The sequence below is a fragment of the Argiope bruennichi genome, chromosome 6 (genome assembly GCF_947563725.1).
Source record: "Argiope bruennichi chromosome 6, qqArgBrue1.1, whole genome shotgun sequence".
NCBI lineage: Eukaryota > Metazoa > Arthropoda > Arachnida > Araneae > Araneidae > Argiope > Argiope bruennichi.
This window is the reverse complement of record NC_079156.1, coordinates 99,327,600-99,348,744: the sequence shown is the minus strand read 5'-3', so window position 1 is coordinate 99,348,744 and position 21,145 is coordinate 99,327,600. Positions and strand designations below refer to the sequence as shown.

Sequence of the window (21,145 nt, the reverse complement as noted above, 5' to 3'; positions counted from 1 at the left end):
GGAAATTCATGTTTCCAGTTACGAGTTAATATTTTATGTATTCTCATTCGGTAAGCCCAGCATATAAAAATTCTATCTTTGAGCTTTAAAATCATAAAAGTTGTCTAAAAATTTTTCCTGATGATTTGGATTATGAAATTTTTCTTATTTATATTTGTCCCTGAACAAATGAAGAATCGTATGAAATTTATCATCTTGTATTTATGTTGCTTACTTTGGTCTTGAGAATACAAGAATTTTAATTGAGGTGAAGCTTCAGCAATCTTTAACTCAAAATATAGATAAATAATTTTTTATGTACGATTTTTGAAGCTTTAACCATTCAGGAACGATTTCTTATGAAATTGTATAGTTTCCTAATATGACTTTTCTTATTAGATTTTACAGGTACCAATGTCTTAGAATAGTTTCTTATACTTTCTATAATACTTTGTTTCAAATGACAATTGTTGAATTTTGTCGCAATTAATTCCTTATATCAGTTATTATAGAAATCTCCTTTTAACTATTATTGCTAGACTTGACAGAACCTTATTTCTTGTATTCGTAACGTATTTCTTGTATAGTTCGTCAACAGATTCTGAGACGACCACATTTCGACGACTCCATCTCATTAAGGATAACGATGAGTGCATTTCTGGTATTCTCTTTGACCTTGGATTTTCCCTATTACATACTAGTAAATGTAAACATCGCCTCTTTTCGTCTTTTCTTTCACCCCTATTTTGAAAAACTAAACCCATCCTAACGCATGCGCAAAAACGCGGAGGGTTTTACAATCCGTTGCTGAACTATAATGGGGCTGAATCTCTTGCAAGAGATCTGAATTTTAGAGACATCAAATTTTTTTGTAAGTTTAGTAAGTAAGTTATCAAATTTTTTTAAGTAATAGTAATAGCACTAAGATTCTCCCTTCATCGATATTATTAACTCTTAGAAGGCTGGTTTTCCAAATTAAATTTTAATATATATATATATATATATATATATATATATATATATATATATATATATATATATATATATATATATATATATATATATATATATATATATATATATATATATATATATATATATATATATATATATAAATGTGTTCAATGCAATAGCCAGATAAAGAGAAAAATAATTTAAAGAATCGCAATACTTATTTTAGTATATTTTAGCATGAAATATCAAAATTGTTTCTCAAAAAAATAGCAAGATTTTCTTCAACCAAAACAAGCCCTTGTTAAAAAATAATTATATTATAGTAAAAATAAAATACTCATCTACCTTAAAAGTATTTTTATTTTTCGGAAAAAGGAAATGCGTCAAAGATTTATTCAGCTAAACTTTTTCTAAAAATATATCATTCGTTCAATAAGGTGGGGAAACAAAATATCATATTATTTGAACAATTTTGTCAGCTGACGTTTATTTTTTAAAGTTTTGTTCATAAGAAACTTATGCAATTGTAATATACATACAGCCAAATATTAGAAACAAACCAATTACAACTGTACTATTCTATTTAAAAGTCCGGTATCAAATTTTAAACTTAAGGCATTTAAAAGTTAAATTTTACAGAAATCAATTTGTTATAATCGATTTTAATAGGCCTGTCCTTCCAAATGTTATTATCGAATTTTACTTCTTTCTAGATCCTAAATTAGTTAAAATCAAAATGCCTTTGGTGCCATTTGTATGTGTTTATTTATTTTTAAAAATTAGTGAATTTGTCTGATTTAAAAGAATGTACATTTTTTAATTCTAAATAAAATAAATATTCCTATTTTCTTTTTAATAATAGTTTTTATATAAAAAATTCCGTCTAAAGGTCAAGAATATTCGAATTAGTCAATTGACTAATTTACTAATTAGTACTGGTCAATTTTACACTTCAATTTTTTATGAAATTGGCTGATATGTAGAACAGCAGTAAATTGAATTGTGATTCATTTTGCGAATTTTATCACTAGGAAATTATCAAATGGTAGTTGAAAACTTTGGCGCACGAGAGGCCACAGTGGAATATCTATGAGAAAGCCTATGTTACAAATGTGTGTCTTTTTGGTCATTATTTAAGTCCTTTTATGATGAAACTCGAATGAAGTTCTCGGTAAAAGCATCTGAACTCCTATGAAGTTCTCGGCAAAAGTATCTTAAATTCTTTGAAAATCAGAATTTAATATACTTTTTGATTTCACAAAAAATTGCATATATTTCCAATGCTAATAAGCTGAAAATAAAAAAAAAAAAGATAAGAATTTCAATTTTTACTCAAGCAGTGATAACTAAATAACCGATTTTTTTTTCTTTTTGTCATGAAGGCGATAGGTGTGATGACTGAAAATAAATTGAACTCTTATTCATTTCGACAAATTTAATTCTAATTACTAGGAAATTATCGAACCTCATCTGAAAATCTTGACGAACAATGGATAGCAGTAGAAGATCTATAAGAACGATTATGTCATGCATCTTTGCCGTTTTGCTATTATTTTTGTCCTAAGGAGAAAAATGCCGAGTTTTCAGTAAAAAGAAATTAAATTCACTAAAAAAATAGATTTTAATACAAAATCTCATCTTTTCTGTTTTCATAATTAATTGTCTACATTACCTGTGTTCATTCATTGTATATAAAATATGAAATAAAAACTCGATTTAACTTTTATTTAATTCTTCTTCTTGTGCACAGCCCACCACCACTGAACGAAGCAATATCAACAGGATTTGTTGTGGCCTACTGCTGTCTTAATCATAACCTGTTCATAACACTGGCCGATTCACCGAACTGACATTCTCGTCAAGGCGGTTGACCCCCAGCCACAAAGTGGACAATCTCTGACCTTCCACCTCATCTTCCCCTACAGCTATTGATCTGTTAAATGAAGAGTAAGCCACCACTGTAAAGAAATCTCCTTAAATCTTTTATTTAATTATTATTGGAGCTGTGATTTTTTTAATGAAATCATCAGATATAAAACTGGAAATATGCTAAATTTCGATTTATTTTGTAAATTTTAATTTCATTTACTGGAAAGTTATCAAACATTAGTTGAAAACTTTGGCATTCAATAAATCATCACAAAGGATTTTTAAAAAAGCTTCTGTCACGATTTTCATCAATTTGTTATTGTTTCTGGTCTCATAAGAAGGATTTTGATTATTTCTCAATAAAATGATCTAAATTTTTTTTAAAAATACGATTTTAATTAAATCTCTTATACCTCCTTACCTCACAACAAATCGAGTGTATTTCCTATGCAAATTAATTGGAAATAAAATAAAATAAGAACACTCGATTCAATTTTCGTTTTTTTTAGAATTGGCTATATATGCGAATTTTTTATATGAAATCGTCAGGTATAAAGATTTTTTCTCTCATTAATTTTCATTTTATAGGAAATTTGTTGAACATCTACTGAAAGATTTGGCATTTAATAAAAACCAGTTGCATATCTATGAGAATAATTGCGTCTTTTGAAGAACAATACAAACTATTATTTTTCGAAAAACTTATGGGAAGGACAAATGTCTTTAAATTATTTCTGGGAAGCAAGATATCTCGTTTCAACTGAAAATCCACATTCTGTTTTATGACGAATATTCCAAAAATTAGTAATTATACATTATATCCTAAGCCGGATGTAGTATTGGAATAAATAGTTATTTAATTATCTCAGAATTCTTATCTTAATTACTTCTTATCTTTATTTTTCTTCTTATTTTTACTGTTTCTGGACTTTAACATTTGTGTATATTCTGATAAGCAAATTCTTGACAGTAATTTGTAATATAGAATGTGTTTTATAAACATGAAAGAATAGAGACGACTATAATTAAATATAGAACACTCAATCTTTAATGCAACACCACAAAAGAAACCTTACAACATATACAGCTACTGCTATAATACAGAAAATTCATAAATAGTAGTGCTATAACGTATTTTTTGGGCTCTGGTCATATGAATGCCTCTTTGGCATTTTGTTACAGCTTTAGATAAGGGAGGATAGTAAAAAATAAAATACCTAACAATATTCACTTAAATTCATTTAAATTAAGTTAAAGAAATCAGAAAGTTTCAAAAAGAATTCTCTAATACATCTTCAAAAAAATCATATGAGAATTTTAATGTAAACTAATACAGTAATATTCAAAATTTATGGAATTTGATTAAACAAATAGTCTTAATCATTTCATAGAAATAATGTTTACTTAATGTAAATAGGAAACTTTAATGGTTTAAATTGTAATGTCACTTTATAATTTTTAAATAACTATAAATGTAACTTCCTTTTTTTTTATTTTGAATTAATTAAATCATCACAAATGACGCTTTTTAATCAATTGGCAATAATTTTATTAACGGCTTTTCATTTACATTTCTACATATTTATTATGATAATTTAAAAACGAAATCAAATTAATTTTTATTTATCTCTATTTTCAAACTAATATTTACAAAACAAAGTTTATTGCCAATGAATACAGAATATACACTTTTCACATCACTTTTGATGTTACGGTCGGCGTACACAGCCGTGCCAGAACAGATAATAAAACCTTACAATTCGAAATACTTTGAGATATAATTTTATAATGATAATTAAATAATATTTTCTACATTTTGAAAAAAAAAATTTTGTGGGTTCACTCTAAAGTTGATCCTTTTTACTGAACCCATAAAAATGTACAAGTTATCAGCTACACTCATGCAAATTACCCAAGATGAGCTTTACGGCGGAGATTCCACTGTCAAAGTACTTAAAAAAATACAAACGTAAAGCTGTTCAATACCGCAGTGAAGTGTCAAGTTGATAGCGAAGGATCGCCATGGGACTTCGGTAACTGTACACATCCCGAAAAATCTTAATGAAGCCACTCAAGTCAGCTATAAACCACAACGTATTGAAGAATACGTTTCATAGCTTCAAGGAAATGCAAAGTTTGTAATTTTAGTTGTCTTTGGTTTGGAAGCAAAACTCTATCGCTGTACAAATAGGAAAAAAGAGGGGGGAAACAGTCATGAATTACAATGTACAGAGTTACATATCACTGGCTACTCGAAGCAAAAATTCTTGCACGAAAACAACCTTGATTCTCAGGCTCCAACTGAAGACGAAGTCAACTGGCCTTTCAGTCGATTTTACTCCGGTAAAGTTGACTAATTGCAATGTCCCCTGATGAAGACATGATTTTGACTTTTCTCTCTGAAATGAAATGCGTCGTTAAGTTCTACTTTTCTGTTAGCCTCGTCAAAGTTTCGGCCGCTAATTGTTCTTGTTGTCTCTCGAGACCATTCACCATGTTCTCTATGTTCTTCAAGTCACTAGAAGAAGACACTGATGATGGTCCGACTGAGCCATCCGAGCTACCGCACTCGGAACCATGTGGCGACACAGCACCAAGTTTGTTTAGGGAATTATGATTTAGGTGAGGAGCGAGGCTTCCTGACGAACCGTCGTAAGGTGATGTAGATAGTGGTGACCTGACCACTTCGGTTGGAACTGTAAGTGGCGTCGCTGGCGTGGTACTGGTCATTGTAGTTAATGGTAAAGGATAAGGTGAAAACCTGTGTGGTTTTACTTTACTACCAACTGTTCCAGCCGTTGCTAGAAGACCTCCATTGCCCGCTGCACTGGAAGGGAGGGCGCCGTCTAGTGAATGTGGTGGTGGATATCCATGGAACATGGAGTGACCAGCCGCGAAGGCCAGTTGAGCATTCAGCAAGAGATTATGGCCCATGCTGGGAAGAGATCCAACTCCTTGTGAGGAGGAACTCAACGAACTCTGAGCCAGATGCGAAGCCGAGAATGCTGGGGATGGATGTCCACTGGAAGTGAAGAGTGACAGAGGTAAGGGATGACTGGGGCCTGAGGCACATGTTGCTCCAGGGAGGAAAAGTTGCGAAAGAGGTAAATGGTTCATACTTGAAGAGTACAGGGCTGGTGGGTATAAGTACGGCAGAAGGTGGGGATGCGGCATGCCAGGTCCCACGGTCACATTTGGTTGCACGGATTTTGGCAGTCCTGTCATGCTATCCAAACCATTGTCCTTGTAGTCTCTTGAAGATCCATTGTGGTCTAGAGGATTGAGGGATGACAGAGGTTTCTCCATGCTATCATCGCCACTGTCGTCTCTTGTACAACCGTTTTCTCTTCTTTCCTCTCTAGACAGCAAATCTGGAAAAAAAATCAAAAGTAATAATTAATATTGATCTATTTACTGATAAAAGATCAAATAAATGTTTTGACTTCTTTCATTTTGATTAACGTAAAATTATTTTAATAATAATAGCATCACTTTTAATTTTTCAGTTAGATTCAATGATAGATTTTCTATGACGAACAACACATAATAATACTTGCATATTTTCAATAATAATTCATTCATCAAAAATCATTTACAATTGTGCACGAGAAGATTAAATATAGATTTATGAAAAGTTTGTACTGAGGCTTAAACTTAGATAAATATTGAAAAAAAAAATAGAAATCATATCAAGCAAGCATAGTTGATGCAATATATAAAACATGCTATCATTTTCTTAAAATTACGCGAGTATTAAATCTTCCACATTTAACGAATATTACTCAAGAAATTTTTAATAAAATTCCTTAGACTACCAAGCATCGAGTATGTATATCTGAATGTTTTATAAAATATATATAATAAAGGAATAAATGTCAATAAAAATGTTTCCTTTTAAGTTTTCACTGGAAAGAATAAGGATTTTTACATATATTTAAAAAATAATATTTCAGTGTTAAAATAGTAGAATATAATTATTCATTATTATACTATCCGTGCTCCATCCATAACACAGTACAAAATCATAATTCTAGCTTTATTGCACAATTTTTACTAAGTACGATCTCGAATCTTCAAAACATGAATAGAAAAGTAACGAAAAAAATAACACCAAAAAGGCTTTCATTGAGTTATATCTAGAAAAATGATTTTAGAAACGTTTATCCTTGAAAAAAATAACTTGAATACAGTAACATACTATAACAAAATCACATATGCCATCAATAAAACAACTCATAAACTGATGCTTAAATTTAAACCTACTAGTTATGATCTTAAATTTCCACAAGGAATAAAACAAAATAAGGAGGGATCAACCTTCTTAAAAAGGTATTCTATTCAGTTGCTACTAGAAATAATAAAGATTTTTTTTTGAAATGTTTATCCGGAACATACATTCAGTGCAAATCATCTTGAATGTATTAAACAACTGTGACAAGATCACGTATGCCATTAATAAAGCAACATAGAAAACTAAGCCTAACATTATTCTAAAAGAACACCCATTCACTAACACCAAGCTTACAAGATTGCATTTTTTTTTTTCTCTCATTCGAAATAGGATAGAAATAATCGGAAATCTAATAAATCCTACCAACAACTTCTAGCTTTGTTTCAATCCATTTTCCAGAAACAAAGAACTCAGCCTGTAGCTATTGACTATAATAAAAAGCTACAATGTGCATCATATATCTTTTGGCCAGCGACAGATTCCTTAAAAAATGAATGTCCAAAATGGCCACCATAAACTTGATAGGTATGAAAAGAATGGAAAAAAGAGGGGAAAAAATAGAGTTGAGTTGAGTGGTTGAGCCACGCCTAGTCATTTTATAGGGACGGCAAACGATTCAGGGCGAACATGTTCGATGTCATTTGGAATTAAGAATTGTAAAGGGTGGTTCTCTCTCTCTCTCTTTTTTTTCTCTCTCTCATTTTTAAAACTACGGCTACTATGGCCACGACCACTTTTATCGTGTTATCATTTGTACAAAGTGCTTTTCTCGTATTTTTGGTCCTTTTTCTCCCAGAATGAGTATTAGTTAACGGTTGAAGAGTAATGAATTCTTGGTAATTGTACAGAAAAATTGAAATGGTTCTTTTAAAGATTAAGGTATGGTTTGGAAAAAAAAATTGTTAAACTGAAAAAGTGTTGTTAAAAGAACAAGGCTATAAATTCGAAATTTCTGTAAAAGGAAAATTAATTGTTCTTATACACACAACCACTTTCTTTGCTATTTTATTGAAATCTAAGTACTTGTAAAGCCTTATTAATACTACGAAACTTATTTTAAATGCTTTAAAAAGACTTATTCCATAAGAATATATAAAATAAAAATATTCTATCAAAAATATTTTTTCAAACAAAAGATATTATTAAAGAAATTCAGGAATGGGATAAATGATCAATCGAAACTTTTTTTAAAATGAATTATGATTGATTTTTAAAAAAGGAAATGATCTTTTTGTTTCCTAAAAGGTTTTAGATAACGATATATATTTGTCAAATTATATTTAATTCAGAATTAAATAAAATGTGTGCATTGGTTTATATTTAGTTAAGAATTTAATAAATATATTTATCAGTTTATATTTATTTAGAATTTCAGAGTTTAGATGAGGAATATAATATTATTAAAGATATCAAATTCACTCCCTTTTCTTTTTTTTCTCACCTGATGCAATTTTTTTATAATTAGAAAGAAAAAAAGAAATCGATAGAAAAGTTAGTGAAATATGTTCGCAAAAAATATATAAAACATACTCATCACGGATTTGTATTAATTGAAAATGGATATTCATTTAATAATCCTATGGAATTCGTCTCTTGGCAACTAAACAGTTAAAACTCAAGTTTTCAACCAAGAAATTCGTAAGATCAAATTCGTATTTCTAAAAATTATCAGGATATCAAACACGTAATAAGAATGTGTATTTATATTTAAAATTATATAATAATGATTCCAAAAAATTTGTACTTACATTTAAAATTATATAATAATCATCCCAAAGAATTTGTACTTGCATTTAAAATTATATAACAATCATCTCAAAGAATTTGCACTTACATTTAAAATTATATAATAATCATCACAATGCATTAGGGCGAATTTCAAAGACAATATATCTTTTTTAATATATTTCATTGCGTTTAAAATCAGTTTTTGCATTATTACATACCACATAATGTTTCATCTCTTGACAAAAATTTCTATGTTTTCTCAGTATAAATTACATTATATGCACCCGTGAGTGTAAAGTTGCAAAAAAGAATTAAGATTTAATTCAAAATATCTTTATCATTTTTTGAGAAGAATTAGCAGTATTCTAATTAAAAATGCACAATTTTTCTTCTTTAGAGCAACAATTATTTCCACAGTTCAATAAACTTATTTTACGAGAATAAAATAAATAAACATTCATATTTTGAAATCCAAACTTCCAATATAAATCTTTTAATTTAATAGCAGAAATATCCAATACCAGTATGTTTGCAATTAGAATTACAAAAAGAATTAAATCTTAGTTCACCACAAGACGATAATTTTTTTTTCTTTTTAAAAAACAAAAATTAAAGAGAAGAAGAAGAAGCGAGAGCATTGTTCTTGATCCGCGAAGCCATTGCTAATTTTCTAAAATTAATGGAGTAATTAATCCCAAGTTTAAATAAGACACCAATTACGCCAAAGCGGATTCACATTCGGTAGATGTGAATTAAAGAATACGCAAAAACACCTTCATTTGGTGACTAGAAAAAAAAATCCGCCAAGAATAGTCTACCTTAATTAATATTCGTCGCCAAGGGATTAGGATGAACAACCATGCGGCCAGCCGAAATTGCTGGATGCATTTTAATTTTCCTTCCTACTTCTCCCATTTTTTTATTGAATTATTACTACTGTTATTGCTACCCCTCCTATTAGGAATACGGGCCTACAGAGGAAACTCAATTAAAAATCTTAAAGATAGCTTCTCTTCCATAAAACCATTTAAGCAATTGAGACGCGACGCGCGGATGAAATAATAATCCTTAAAGAAAGAGAAATAAAGAAAGAATGATAGAGAGAAGAAAGAGCGGGAAAAAAATCGTTCATTCTTCTTCGAAAAATTTAGCAGCAGAGAATGGAAGCGGTCTTGCTTAGCGGATGTGGGCTTAAGAAGGTCTGAATGCTTGCTGCTGCTGCTGTATATTCTGAAAAGTTGTTCTTTCTTTTATTTTTAAGAATAAGAATAGATTTTATGGTTACTTCTTTTAATTAGTTCTCGGGATGGAAGAGTTCGTGGTGTTCGAATGTGATGCCACGATTCATTCATTCATTCATCCAGCGACATTTTTTATAATTAGTGGAGAATTCGGAGATCACATTAATTGACATTCGATGTTCAATATTAAAGAATTCGTAAAACTATTCATAGAATAATTACTTAAAAATATATAATTACTAATTACTGATAATAAACATAAATTTATGGATGGCAAGATAAACAGATGAATAAAAAAAGATATGTTAAAAGTTCTCAGAAATCTGTGGAGATTCATTTTAGGATTATTGTATGTTTTGAAATAAAATGTTATATTTCTAAAACTTTATCCTAGAAGAAAGATTTTAAGACATTTTAATGAGGGAGTAAGTCTGTTTATATAGCAGATCAAGGAATGTAGATTTTTATTAAAGTATTTGAATGAGATTGAAATTGTTATTCTTAATATTCGATTATAAATTGCGTTTTGAAAACAGCTCTTAATTGTATAGCTGTTTCAATTGATATCTCTATTTGCTATCAGAATAGCCATAAATTTCAAGACTAAACTATGCAAAAGTTTTAAAAGAAAATCAAGTAAAGAAATTTTTTTATAAAATGGTGAAATAAAGAATAAAGAATCTTAAAAAATACCAAGAAGAATATTAATTTATTTTTAGATTCTTTATTATTAGCAGAGATTCTCAAATGAGCAGAAAGATTTGACATTAATCTGGTTTATCTTATTTTATATATTTATTTTATGAAAACCATTACTATTTACTATTGCTATTCATACATATCTAATCAGATACCAATGCTTCATTTTACTTTTAAAATCCCTATCTGCCGTTCATAAATACTCAGCAAGAAATTTTACTAAGAATTTTCAAAGTAAAATGACAAAAACTCATTTCAACTCATTGAACTCATCAATCTGATATTCATCAGTGCTAAGCAATTTCTGAAAAATTTCCCCATAAGCAAATTTCCAAGAATTAATTCTTGGCTTATTATTCTTTTCACAAATCTCGAGAGATTCATATTATAGTTATTGCTATTTTGTAATAAAATGTTACATTTCTAAAAATTAACCTCAGAATAAATATTTTAAGACATTTTAAGATCTGTTTGATTAACAGACCAAGAAGTTTAGATTTTTAAGGAAGGTTTTAAATGAAATTGAAGTTGTTATTCTCATTACTAGATTGTAAAATGCGTTTTGAAAACAGTTTCTTAATTGCCGTCTTTTCAACTCTTATATTTATTTGCTAACTGAATAGCTGTAAGTCTCCAGACTATGCTGCTATAGAATTTTTTAAAAAGAATCTATAGATTTTTATTTCTTATAAAATGGCAAAATAATTCATTATCAGGATTTTAATTATCTAAAAAATATCCAGAAGAATATTAATTTATTTTTAGACACTTTAAGTAGAGATTCCTTAATGAGCAGAGGAATTTGACATTAAATTGGTTTATTTTGTTTTATGTATTTATTTTATGAAAACCAATTTATTATTTATCCATACCTAATAAGATACCAATGCTTCACTATATGTCATTCATAAATACTCAGTGAGAAATTTTACCAAGTATTTTCAAAAAAAAGGAAAGAACTCATTTTAACTCATTGAACTCATCAATCTGTCATTCATCAATGCTGAGCAAATTCTGAAAAATTTCCCGATGAACAAATGACAAAAAATTTTATTCTTGGCTTATTATTATATTCTTTGAAGAAAACTCAACATAAACCCAAACCAAACTGCTATTCATAAATATTTAGAAGTACATTTTACCAAGTATATTCAAAATTAAATAAAAGAACTCATCAAACTGCCATTCATCAATGCTAAGTAAGTTCTAAAAAACTTCCTCGTAAGCAAATTTCGAAGAATTTATTCTTGGCTTATTATTCCATCCATTGAAGAAAACTCACCATAAGACCAAATTAATCTTCCAAAAAAAATATATAACTCTTGATAACAAAATCTTACCGTCTTTTCCACAAGACAGGGACGCTACTGAGGCTTGCAAGTCGGCCGTGCCTCCAACGTCCACTTTTTCGTCATCGTCGCTGGACTCGTCCCCCGCGTCCCCGTGGTGCGCCCCGGCAGAGGATGTGGAGGATGGCAGGTGCTGTGCTCCGCCTTGGGAGTGGTGGGGCGACTGGCTACGTTGCTGGTTGAGAAGCATCGCCTGGCGCCTGGAGAACGGTACGGGCACGTTACTAAATTGAAAGAACGTCACACAATCACATTCCTCAAGAGGAAACACGGTTACTGCATGAGCCTGTGTGCAGCAGTTTTTGTTTTTTACTCATATTATTTCTTTTTTTTCGATAAGCACTTTATAAACGATTCTATCTAAAATTTTGTCATGTTGCCCTGATGTTACAATACTCACATATACCGCACTGAGAAAGAATGCAAGAAAAGGAAACAATAAATATATAGAAGATTTATTCAAAGCCATGGCATTTACAATATGAAGCATAACTGGAAAATTATCTAGATGCATCAACTGACGCCTGGAGAACGATACGGGCAAGTTACTAAATTCAAAGAATGTAGTACAATCTCATTCCTCAAGAGGAAACACGGTTACTGCATGAGGTTGCTTGCAGTTTTTTTTTTTTTTTTTTTACTAATTTTTTTCAATGAGCATATTATATAACAATTCTAACTAAAATTACTTCGCGCTATTCTAATGTCACAATATTCATATATGCCAGTCTGGGAAAGAATGCAAGCAAAAAGATTGCAGCAAATATATCGGAAAATAATTGAAAATCATGGCATTTCCAATATGACAGCGTAACTAGGATATTATCTTGAAGCATCGCCTGGCGCCTGGACGGCACATTATTAAATTGAAACAATGTCTACAATCACATTCCTCAAGGGGAAACACGGTTACTTCATGAGGTTGCATGCAGTTTTTGTTTTTTAATAATTTTCTTTTCAATGAGAACATTATAAAACGACTCATAAATTTTTCGTATTACCTTCATGTCACAATATTCATAAATGCTACACTGGGAAAGAATGCAAGAATAAGATGACAATAAATGCATCGGAGAAAAATTTAAAAATATGGCATTTGTAATATGATAGCAGAATTAGAAAATTATCGAGAGCTTTCCAACCAATCCAATGTTCTAGTTCTATTATAATGTGTTCATAATCTTCAAATTCACAAGAAATTGTTCAATTATTGATGTAAACAGTTTAATTTTATTGAGGTTTATTGCATTAGGCATTACAGATTGGCTTACTATATGAATGGACATATATATATATATATATATATATATATATATATATATATATATATATAAAAGAGATTGCTATAAAATTAGTGAAATTTTAAATTACGGACATTTAAAAATCATTCAACGTCATTTTTATTTAAGGAATTCTTATAAATATTTATTATGAGATAATTATTATGACTCGTATTAGCATGTTTTTAGATGAAAATTAAGATACAATCGTGGGCTAAAGACTGTAAATAAATACTAATTATTGTGTAAATAATTTAAAAATCAGCGTGTAAATAAATCATTTATGAAAATGAAAATTTTCTACTTCAAACTGGACGACCTTTAAAACTTTGAAAATAGTTTTTAGAATAATCATCAAAGAATGTAATGTAGTTATCAAGATAAACAATTGATCACAATGAATATGATGTTCAATTTCCACTTTGTAATAAGAATAAATTAAATTGTTAGAGTGAACAAATATTCATCTATCAATCGCAGTAAAAATGTATCGGATCATTGCAATAAATCAGTTTAAAAAAATTATTAGAATGTTTATCAAGGAACTAGGCTTTAGTAATACTTCATTAATAAATCAGATTTTTCAGTCAATTTACTGCACTTTTTTTTTTTTTTTTTTTTTTGCTATATTCTAATGTTGAATGTGTAAAAAAGCCGTGATATTAAAATTTACATTTTTATTATTTTTTTATAACCATTTCCGATAGATCATGCCAGATCGAAGACACAATTCAAAACTATTACTAAAAAAAAATTTTTTTAATTATTATTTTCGTTAAGGACATATGCCAACAATTTATGATTTCGTGTAGAGTTTTAGGGCGCAAAAATCACAATTTTGACCTTACTCCAATAGCCATAATCTGAATTTTGAATTAAAATGATATTTAATTGTTGAAAGCAATATTCTTTAAAATAGTGGTATCTCAAATTTTTTGCAGCCTTTTTGAACTGACCTGAAATCAAAGAAAATATCGGTTGGTTTAAATGATCTTTAAAATATCGAAAATATTCCCAAGTCACCAAGCTGTGCTATTACCATAGCAAGATAGGATAGATTAACCTTTTGAAAGATTCTGCCTGCGCCTATAGTCATTCAGTCTAACTATACCAATAAATTTACAAATTTTATGTACACTAAAATATCCGCCAAAAATACTCGAGCTACAGTGCTCCAATTTTCTACAAGAAGAGAAGTGCAAACAACACCGTTGGGCAAACAGACTCTTCGCCTGCACCCGAAACAAGACCATCCCGACAAATTTTGTCAATTGGAGAGTAACCGAAGCAGAGTGCGCATCTTTAATTAACTGTCCTGGCGGCTAGTAAAATGGAAATGCCGCTGCAAGAAAAAGAGAAGGCTCGACCCTCGTGTCTAGTGTTTGCCCTGTCTTCTTTGAACTACCGAACGGTAAGTGCTCTGTCAACACCAAACCTGTTCTGGACAGTCGCAGCGCGATCACCACGCTTCTCATTTAGTGGAAGTTTTAGGATCTAGTGGCGGGCCATTAGAGTCAAGAGGATGCTCAGACTTGGGAGTGTTTTAGAGATGCTTGGGGTATTGTTTGAAGAAGCTGGGAGTGAAGAAAGGGTGCCGGGCTTTAAAAAACTTCCTCGAAAGACAGAGAGAGAAAAGTAGGGATAGGTGAATCTTTTTGGAGGAAATTTTTTCGTGATAGTTTGTTAAATTAATATTTAAGTCTTCTAGAAATAAGTAGTAAACTGTCTGGTACAAGACTTTCTAATCCAAACGTCTCCATTGATATCATGGTAAACAAAATGGTAATATTTGTGACTCCAGAGGTGAAAAATAAGTGAAAAAAATGATTATTAAATATAATTAATAAAAATTATAATTAAAATAATTATTTAATTTCGTCTTTCATCTTAAGATCTCAATCCACGGTTTAAAAAAAAATGTTTAGTTGAGTAAGTTCAGGCTATTCGAAAATTCAAGGTTGTGTAATTAGAACAACTTCATTTTAAAAAATTATTTCGCATATTTACTAAAGGTTAGTGCTTTAAGAGAATATACTATTAAATATTTTTTTTTAAATTCTTCTTAACCGACGATTTAAGAAATATTTAAAGCAGTTTATAAGAATTTATATTTTTTGTGTTCCAAGGTGTATTATTGCATTTTTATGAAACTTAAAAGCTTAAATTCTCTATATAGCAAATTTACCACATAACAAACAAGCCTTACCACTCCATAGTAATTAAGAAAATACACATCGCGGACTTTAGTCTAAGGTAAAGCATGGCTAGCAAAACAATAGAGCGCTTATGTTATTTTTTAAAGTCAAACATGGACGGGCTAAAGTTACAGAAGTGCAAATCACACTTAAAAAAATAAATAATAAATTTATTTTTATTTATTCAAATAAAATACAATTCAGTTCTATTCCCATGTTAAATTTATATCTAACGGATCTCTAAGATTACAGCATTATGTTCCTTTATTACATAGTACTTACTGATACGTAATAAATAGACTATATCTTACACAATAGGGATTTTAACTTGCCCATAAGATAAGGGAGCAAAATGTCACCAAAGAGCCAAAATTGTGCCATGCTTCAAGCCAAATATTGCTATTCACTCTTACTAAACGCCTGCCGACCTTATACTATGGATGACAATGGTTTGTACTATTACTGCTATGACCAATAACTTGATATCAGTGAGAAAGCTAAGTGTTACTACTATTTAAAATACTTAAACAAAATTTAGAGATTTATTAATTGGCATTCAGCATAGTAGAATTACATATTTAAAACAAAATTCGTTTAAATTTTCAGAGTCTTTTTTTATTAATGATTCAGCATATACTGAATTGAGAAATAATTATGTCGAAAAATAGAAATAATTATTAGCCTCATCACTACATTTAACTTGCCTTGTCACAGTTTTTACATATTATCTTTATTACATCATATATCTCAGTTGAAAAATTTCTAATGAAATAAGAGTCTAAAGAATCATTATCATTTTACAATGAAATGTTGAATATAATGAATAAATGCTGGTTTGATTAAATTTCAAATAATTATGTTACACAGATATCATAAAAGCTGCATAAAATGAATTCCGTTTAAGTTTTCGAATTTAAGAGTTTTGATATTTATTTATTTTAAATATGTTCTTAATAACCACGCATAAATTTCAACTATTCGGTATTCATAGTAATACATTTTGCAATAAACTATTGAAAAGGAATCCGCATTTTGAAAGAATCGTCGAATTTTAATATTTATCCTTTACAAAGCACCACCTTTAATTAATACCTTATAATAAAACCAAGTGAAAAAAACACATAATAACGCTTGGTTTTAGACGAACGATTTTAATTGTTGTTACTATTTATGATCATTTTAAAGAATAATAATTCCAAGTGCCAATAACCTGACAATCAAACCCAACAGTTATATATTTCAACTACTAAAAGCAACCTGAAGATGATAAAAAAATAATATCAAAATTTTAGCCAAAATATTTTTGAAAGAATATTAAAATATTTTCTGAAATCTTTATAAACATGAAATTTTTGATTAGGCTTTCCGTTTAATGTCATCCGAAAAAAAAATTAAATTAGTAAATTTAAGTTGAAAAGCCTCGCAGATATCATTCTAGATTGTCGGGTTGAAAAGCGAAGTTTATATGAAAAAATCGTTTCTAAAAAATTATTAACACTCAACAAAAAATAGTTTCTTCATCATAATAAAAAGAAATTTTTAGAATGCATGTTTAATCAATTTTAGTTCCTTTTTTGCATAACAGATGGCGCAGCAAATTCAAATGTTTTTTACGCAAATCTCTTCTGCTGTAGCGATCAGTCTTAAATCATGCATTTTTATTTTCTCAATTCATTCGTTTAATGGCGAATTGATTTTATCTGTTTCTTATTTTTTTTTATTCAGATATATTTTAGCTAATAAATACAGTGGCAACTATGATTTTTTTACTATAATTCTTTTAAGAGAGAATTTTATCTGTCAAATTTTTATCACAATTCTTTGATTTCCCACACAATCAAATCAGAAAAATAATCTAATGCGGCATAAAAATATTATTATTATTTTATTTTTTCAAAGCATAGAATGTTTAAAATTCATTCACAAAATATGTTTGAAAACTCACAAACTATATATAATAAAAATCTAAAGCTTTCTCGGGTAATTTTCGTTTCCAAAGCATATTTAAGTAATAAAAAACTACAGTTTGCTTTAAAATATAATTAAACACTCACTTCTTTTCTCTCTTTCCAGCTCCTGTGTCTCGAAAACCTTTGGCAAACGGATTATTGTCGATTTTCAGCTGTGTTATCTGCAAAAAAACAATAGATTATAGATATCCATTCATAATGGTAATAACAATAATTTAAAATGTATTATCACGATTACAATTAAATAATTAAATAAAGAAATATATTGATTGCTCAACTTTGTTTATGATTGAGAAGTTTTATAGAAAAAGGAACTTTAAATACAAGGAAATGAACTTTTAAATGATTTTAACACATTGTAAAATAATAATACGTCTAATAAACATAAAAATTAAAACATAAAATAATCTATTATTTCAATAATTTACCTTTGCTATTTCTAAAAAATTAAATCAACTTTTTTTTCCATAATAATTAATTAAATACAGAGAAAAATTAAAATAACTAAACCAATTTTACTGTATTTATTTCTAAATGCACATCGTTATTTTTGAAGAAAAAAACAATGAAATGGGATAAATTTATAGGTGAAAATTTCAAGGATTAATTAATTCTTTTCCTTTTTAAGTACTTAGGTTGCTATGCGAATTATTTTCTCAAAAAGGCTTTTTTTTAAAATAATAATAAATAAAAAATAATTATTTTTCTTTTTTTTACTTATATTTATACATAAAGTACTTGAACATGAATAACACAACTTGACATGAATAAAATAATTGCTTTTGCTAGATTTTTTTTCACGCATTTTTTTGTGTTTTATTTCGATTTCGCTCTTAATTTGTAAAAAAATTTTCAGTGATAATTTATTTAAAAAAAAATACTTAATATTAAAAGACTTCAATATGTATCAATTTGCTTACATCAAAAATGTTTTATTTCCTTTTCTTTGGCAATTAAATTTGTATTTTAATTATGTTATTTCATGAAAAGATTAAATTCCAATCTATCATATAGCATATTTTTATAACTTCTAAAATTTTGTAATTAGTATTATTTCCTTCGAAACATTTATAATAATTATTATTTCTCTTTCTTTTGAGATTCTTGTGATAAAGTTTTTAGAACGTGTAGTTAATATATCTATTTTATTATTTTCAATGAGTGCCTTTAAAAAATGTCCATAAATGAAAGTAACGCTGATTAAATGGTTTTTTTTGTCATCTTAGATATTTATAAATAACCATAAAAAGTTTCATTACACTGCCAAAATTTCAGAATATTATGATTAATGTAAATTCATGTATAATTTATATCACAATTCAATTATTTGATCTTAAAATTTCATAAAAACGAATTTATTTTCAATTACTGACCAATATACAAAAAAAAATAGTTTGAAAGAAGAAAGCAATATGAAATTTTTTGAAACTTCATAACAAATTAGGTAACCTCACTTTGTGTAGTTACGTAATTGTGCCAAGGCACAATTAGGTAAGTGCCTTGGCATATCAGACGGAAAATATTTCAGAATCTTTATTTAAGATATGGCATTTCAAAAACTTTAAAGCTTTATATTTCAAAGATTTCTTTCTGCGTTTGCTCTTATATTTCTAAAAAATATCTTACGAGGTTCAAAACAGAGCATATGATAAAACTAGAACAACTGAAAATCAATGAAATATGAACAAGAAATTCATTCAAAATCTTCGATCCAACTACGAATCTACGTTTAAGCTATCAGATGGTTATTTAGTTTGCATTAGTAGTTAAAACGGTTTTTCCTATTACATTATTTCTAGTTCAACGAGAACAAATATTTTGGCAAGCGGTATGGTAATGTTTCGAAATAATAATAATAATAACAAAAATGTTTAGAATTTTTTACTACCAATAATGGCAAACACGGAAAAACTTTAATCAGTAAAAACTCTCTTGAATTCGAGCTCAATAAATTCCAACTTGATTTTCACTACAGCTTCAGAAAACCAATTTTAATTTTCATTAAGGAATTTTCAGTAATAATGTAAAAAATATGAAATAACATTTAAAAATAAATTTACTATTAAAATGTATTTTTGATAAAATTTGTTGTTTCTAATTCCGTTAGCGAATCCAGTTATAGTGTTTCGTTTATAATTTCAATATTGATTCATAGGAAACCCCAAAAATTTATAGTGAGTAATGCTTATAAACTGCGAATTTAAGAGCAGAAAATAAACACTTTACAAAAAAATATCACTGAAAACTCATCTTCTTTCAGGAACTGATTTTCTGCTCCCTAAATTTTTCAGTGCATTTTTTTTTCTCTTCAAAAATCTCGAAATACAAATCTCCATTTCACTTGTTCTCCCTAATTCTAACAAACAAACATTAAAAAAGGTTTTTATGACCAATCTCTTGTAATTTAGAAAACCATTTACTTAAAGAATAATCTGCAAGGTATCATAATATCTTATAAACCGCAGTCTACAAATTATAATCTTTAAATAAAGATTGTTAAAGAAATACAATACGATTAGATCCTCATCTCTGAATACCCAATCTTCTCTTTTCGTAACCAATTCTTTACTCTCCCTTCTAATTTTTTTATTTTAAATCTCTAGGATACAGTCTTGCTTGGTCATCAATCCCATCATTCCCTTCACTTGTTCTCATTACTTCTCACAAGCAAACGAAACATTGAAAAAAAAAATCCAGAAAAATCTTTACTTTGATTTTCCAATCTCCCCCCCCCTTGCATATCCTAGGTTTGCAGGCGGTCATGCCCCCCCTCCCCCAGAGTCCGTGAAGAGAGCTCTAATTAGCCCAGGAATCGGTTACGTCACGATTTCAGCGTGAAAAGCCGTCACGCAAAACGCCCGTACGCATCGGTAATTGGAAGCACCTCAGTTGATGGAGAGGGGAACACCGGGAGCAAGAGAGGGATCATTAGACGCAAGGGCGAGAATGACGAAGCGCCGTTTGTCGCCTTCCCGTTTTAATTGCAAGCGGTGACAATTTAAAGGAGTGTTTTCAAATCATCGCATCATTAATTGGTTCTTGAGTCGTTATGACTTTTCTTCTTGTGTTTTTGTCATCACACTCCTCCACCCTCCTTCACTCTCTGCTCTTCCTCATCTAACTGGTAAACGTTCGTGGCAGTTTGATCACTTTCTCAAAACCGCTAATGAACGTATTCGTAAACGTGGCCCTCGTTAACGACGAGGCAGCAGGAAGCGAGGAGGAGGTAGTTTTTGAAAAGCGAGGTGCTAAGTGTCAGTGGGGTTGTAAGCCATTTCGTTTCTTGGAAATTTGAAGGGAAAAAAAGATACATATAAGGGAAATGAAGAGAAGAAATTGAATGGATGAATGGAATTGAATGAGAAGGAATTAGAAGAAAGTTGATGAAAGATGTTGTTTCCTCCATTTCGAGAGCAGATGGGATTTGGGATGTTTTGACAGAGGAAGAGAATATTCTGGGAAACTTTCTCTTGAAAGGATATTTTGTTTTTTGTTTTTATTGTTTTGAAAGGATTTTCAAAGAACGAAATTTTCAAGTTACTTTGAAATTTTTCTTCGTCTAAGTTGCTCTAATAATAGCTCTTAACAAACTTCTCACTGATGGCTCGAAGATGAAGACATGCAATGAACAGGAATCAAAAGAGGAAGTT

At 29.2% G+C, this 21,145-nt stretch overlaps 1 protein-coding gene across 3 annotated transcripts in view; it reads right to left on the bottom strand.

Annotated features, from left to right (window-relative positions):
- Positions 1-3,827: 3,827 nt before the first annotated feature.
- The window catches only part of LOC129971623 (optomotor-blind protein-like), a 149,014-nt gene continuing 131,696 nt past the window's right edge, over positions 3,828-21,145 (bottom strand). For 2 of the 3 annotated variants that reach the window (XM_056085566.1, XM_056085567.1), the window contains exons 5-7: positions 17,580-17,656; positions 12,042-12,274; positions 3,828-6,173 (exon numbers count right to left, since the gene is read on the bottom strand). In XM_056085566.1, coding sequence (XP_055941541.1) covers positions 5,227-6,173; positions 12,042-12,274; positions 17,580-17,656 — 1,257 coding nt within the window. In that variant the 3' untranslated portion in view covers positions 3,828-5,226. The remainder of the gene's footprint in view (positions 6,174-12,041; positions 12,275-17,579; positions 17,657-21,145) is intronic. The other variant, XM_056085569.1, reaches the window with a different exon arrangement.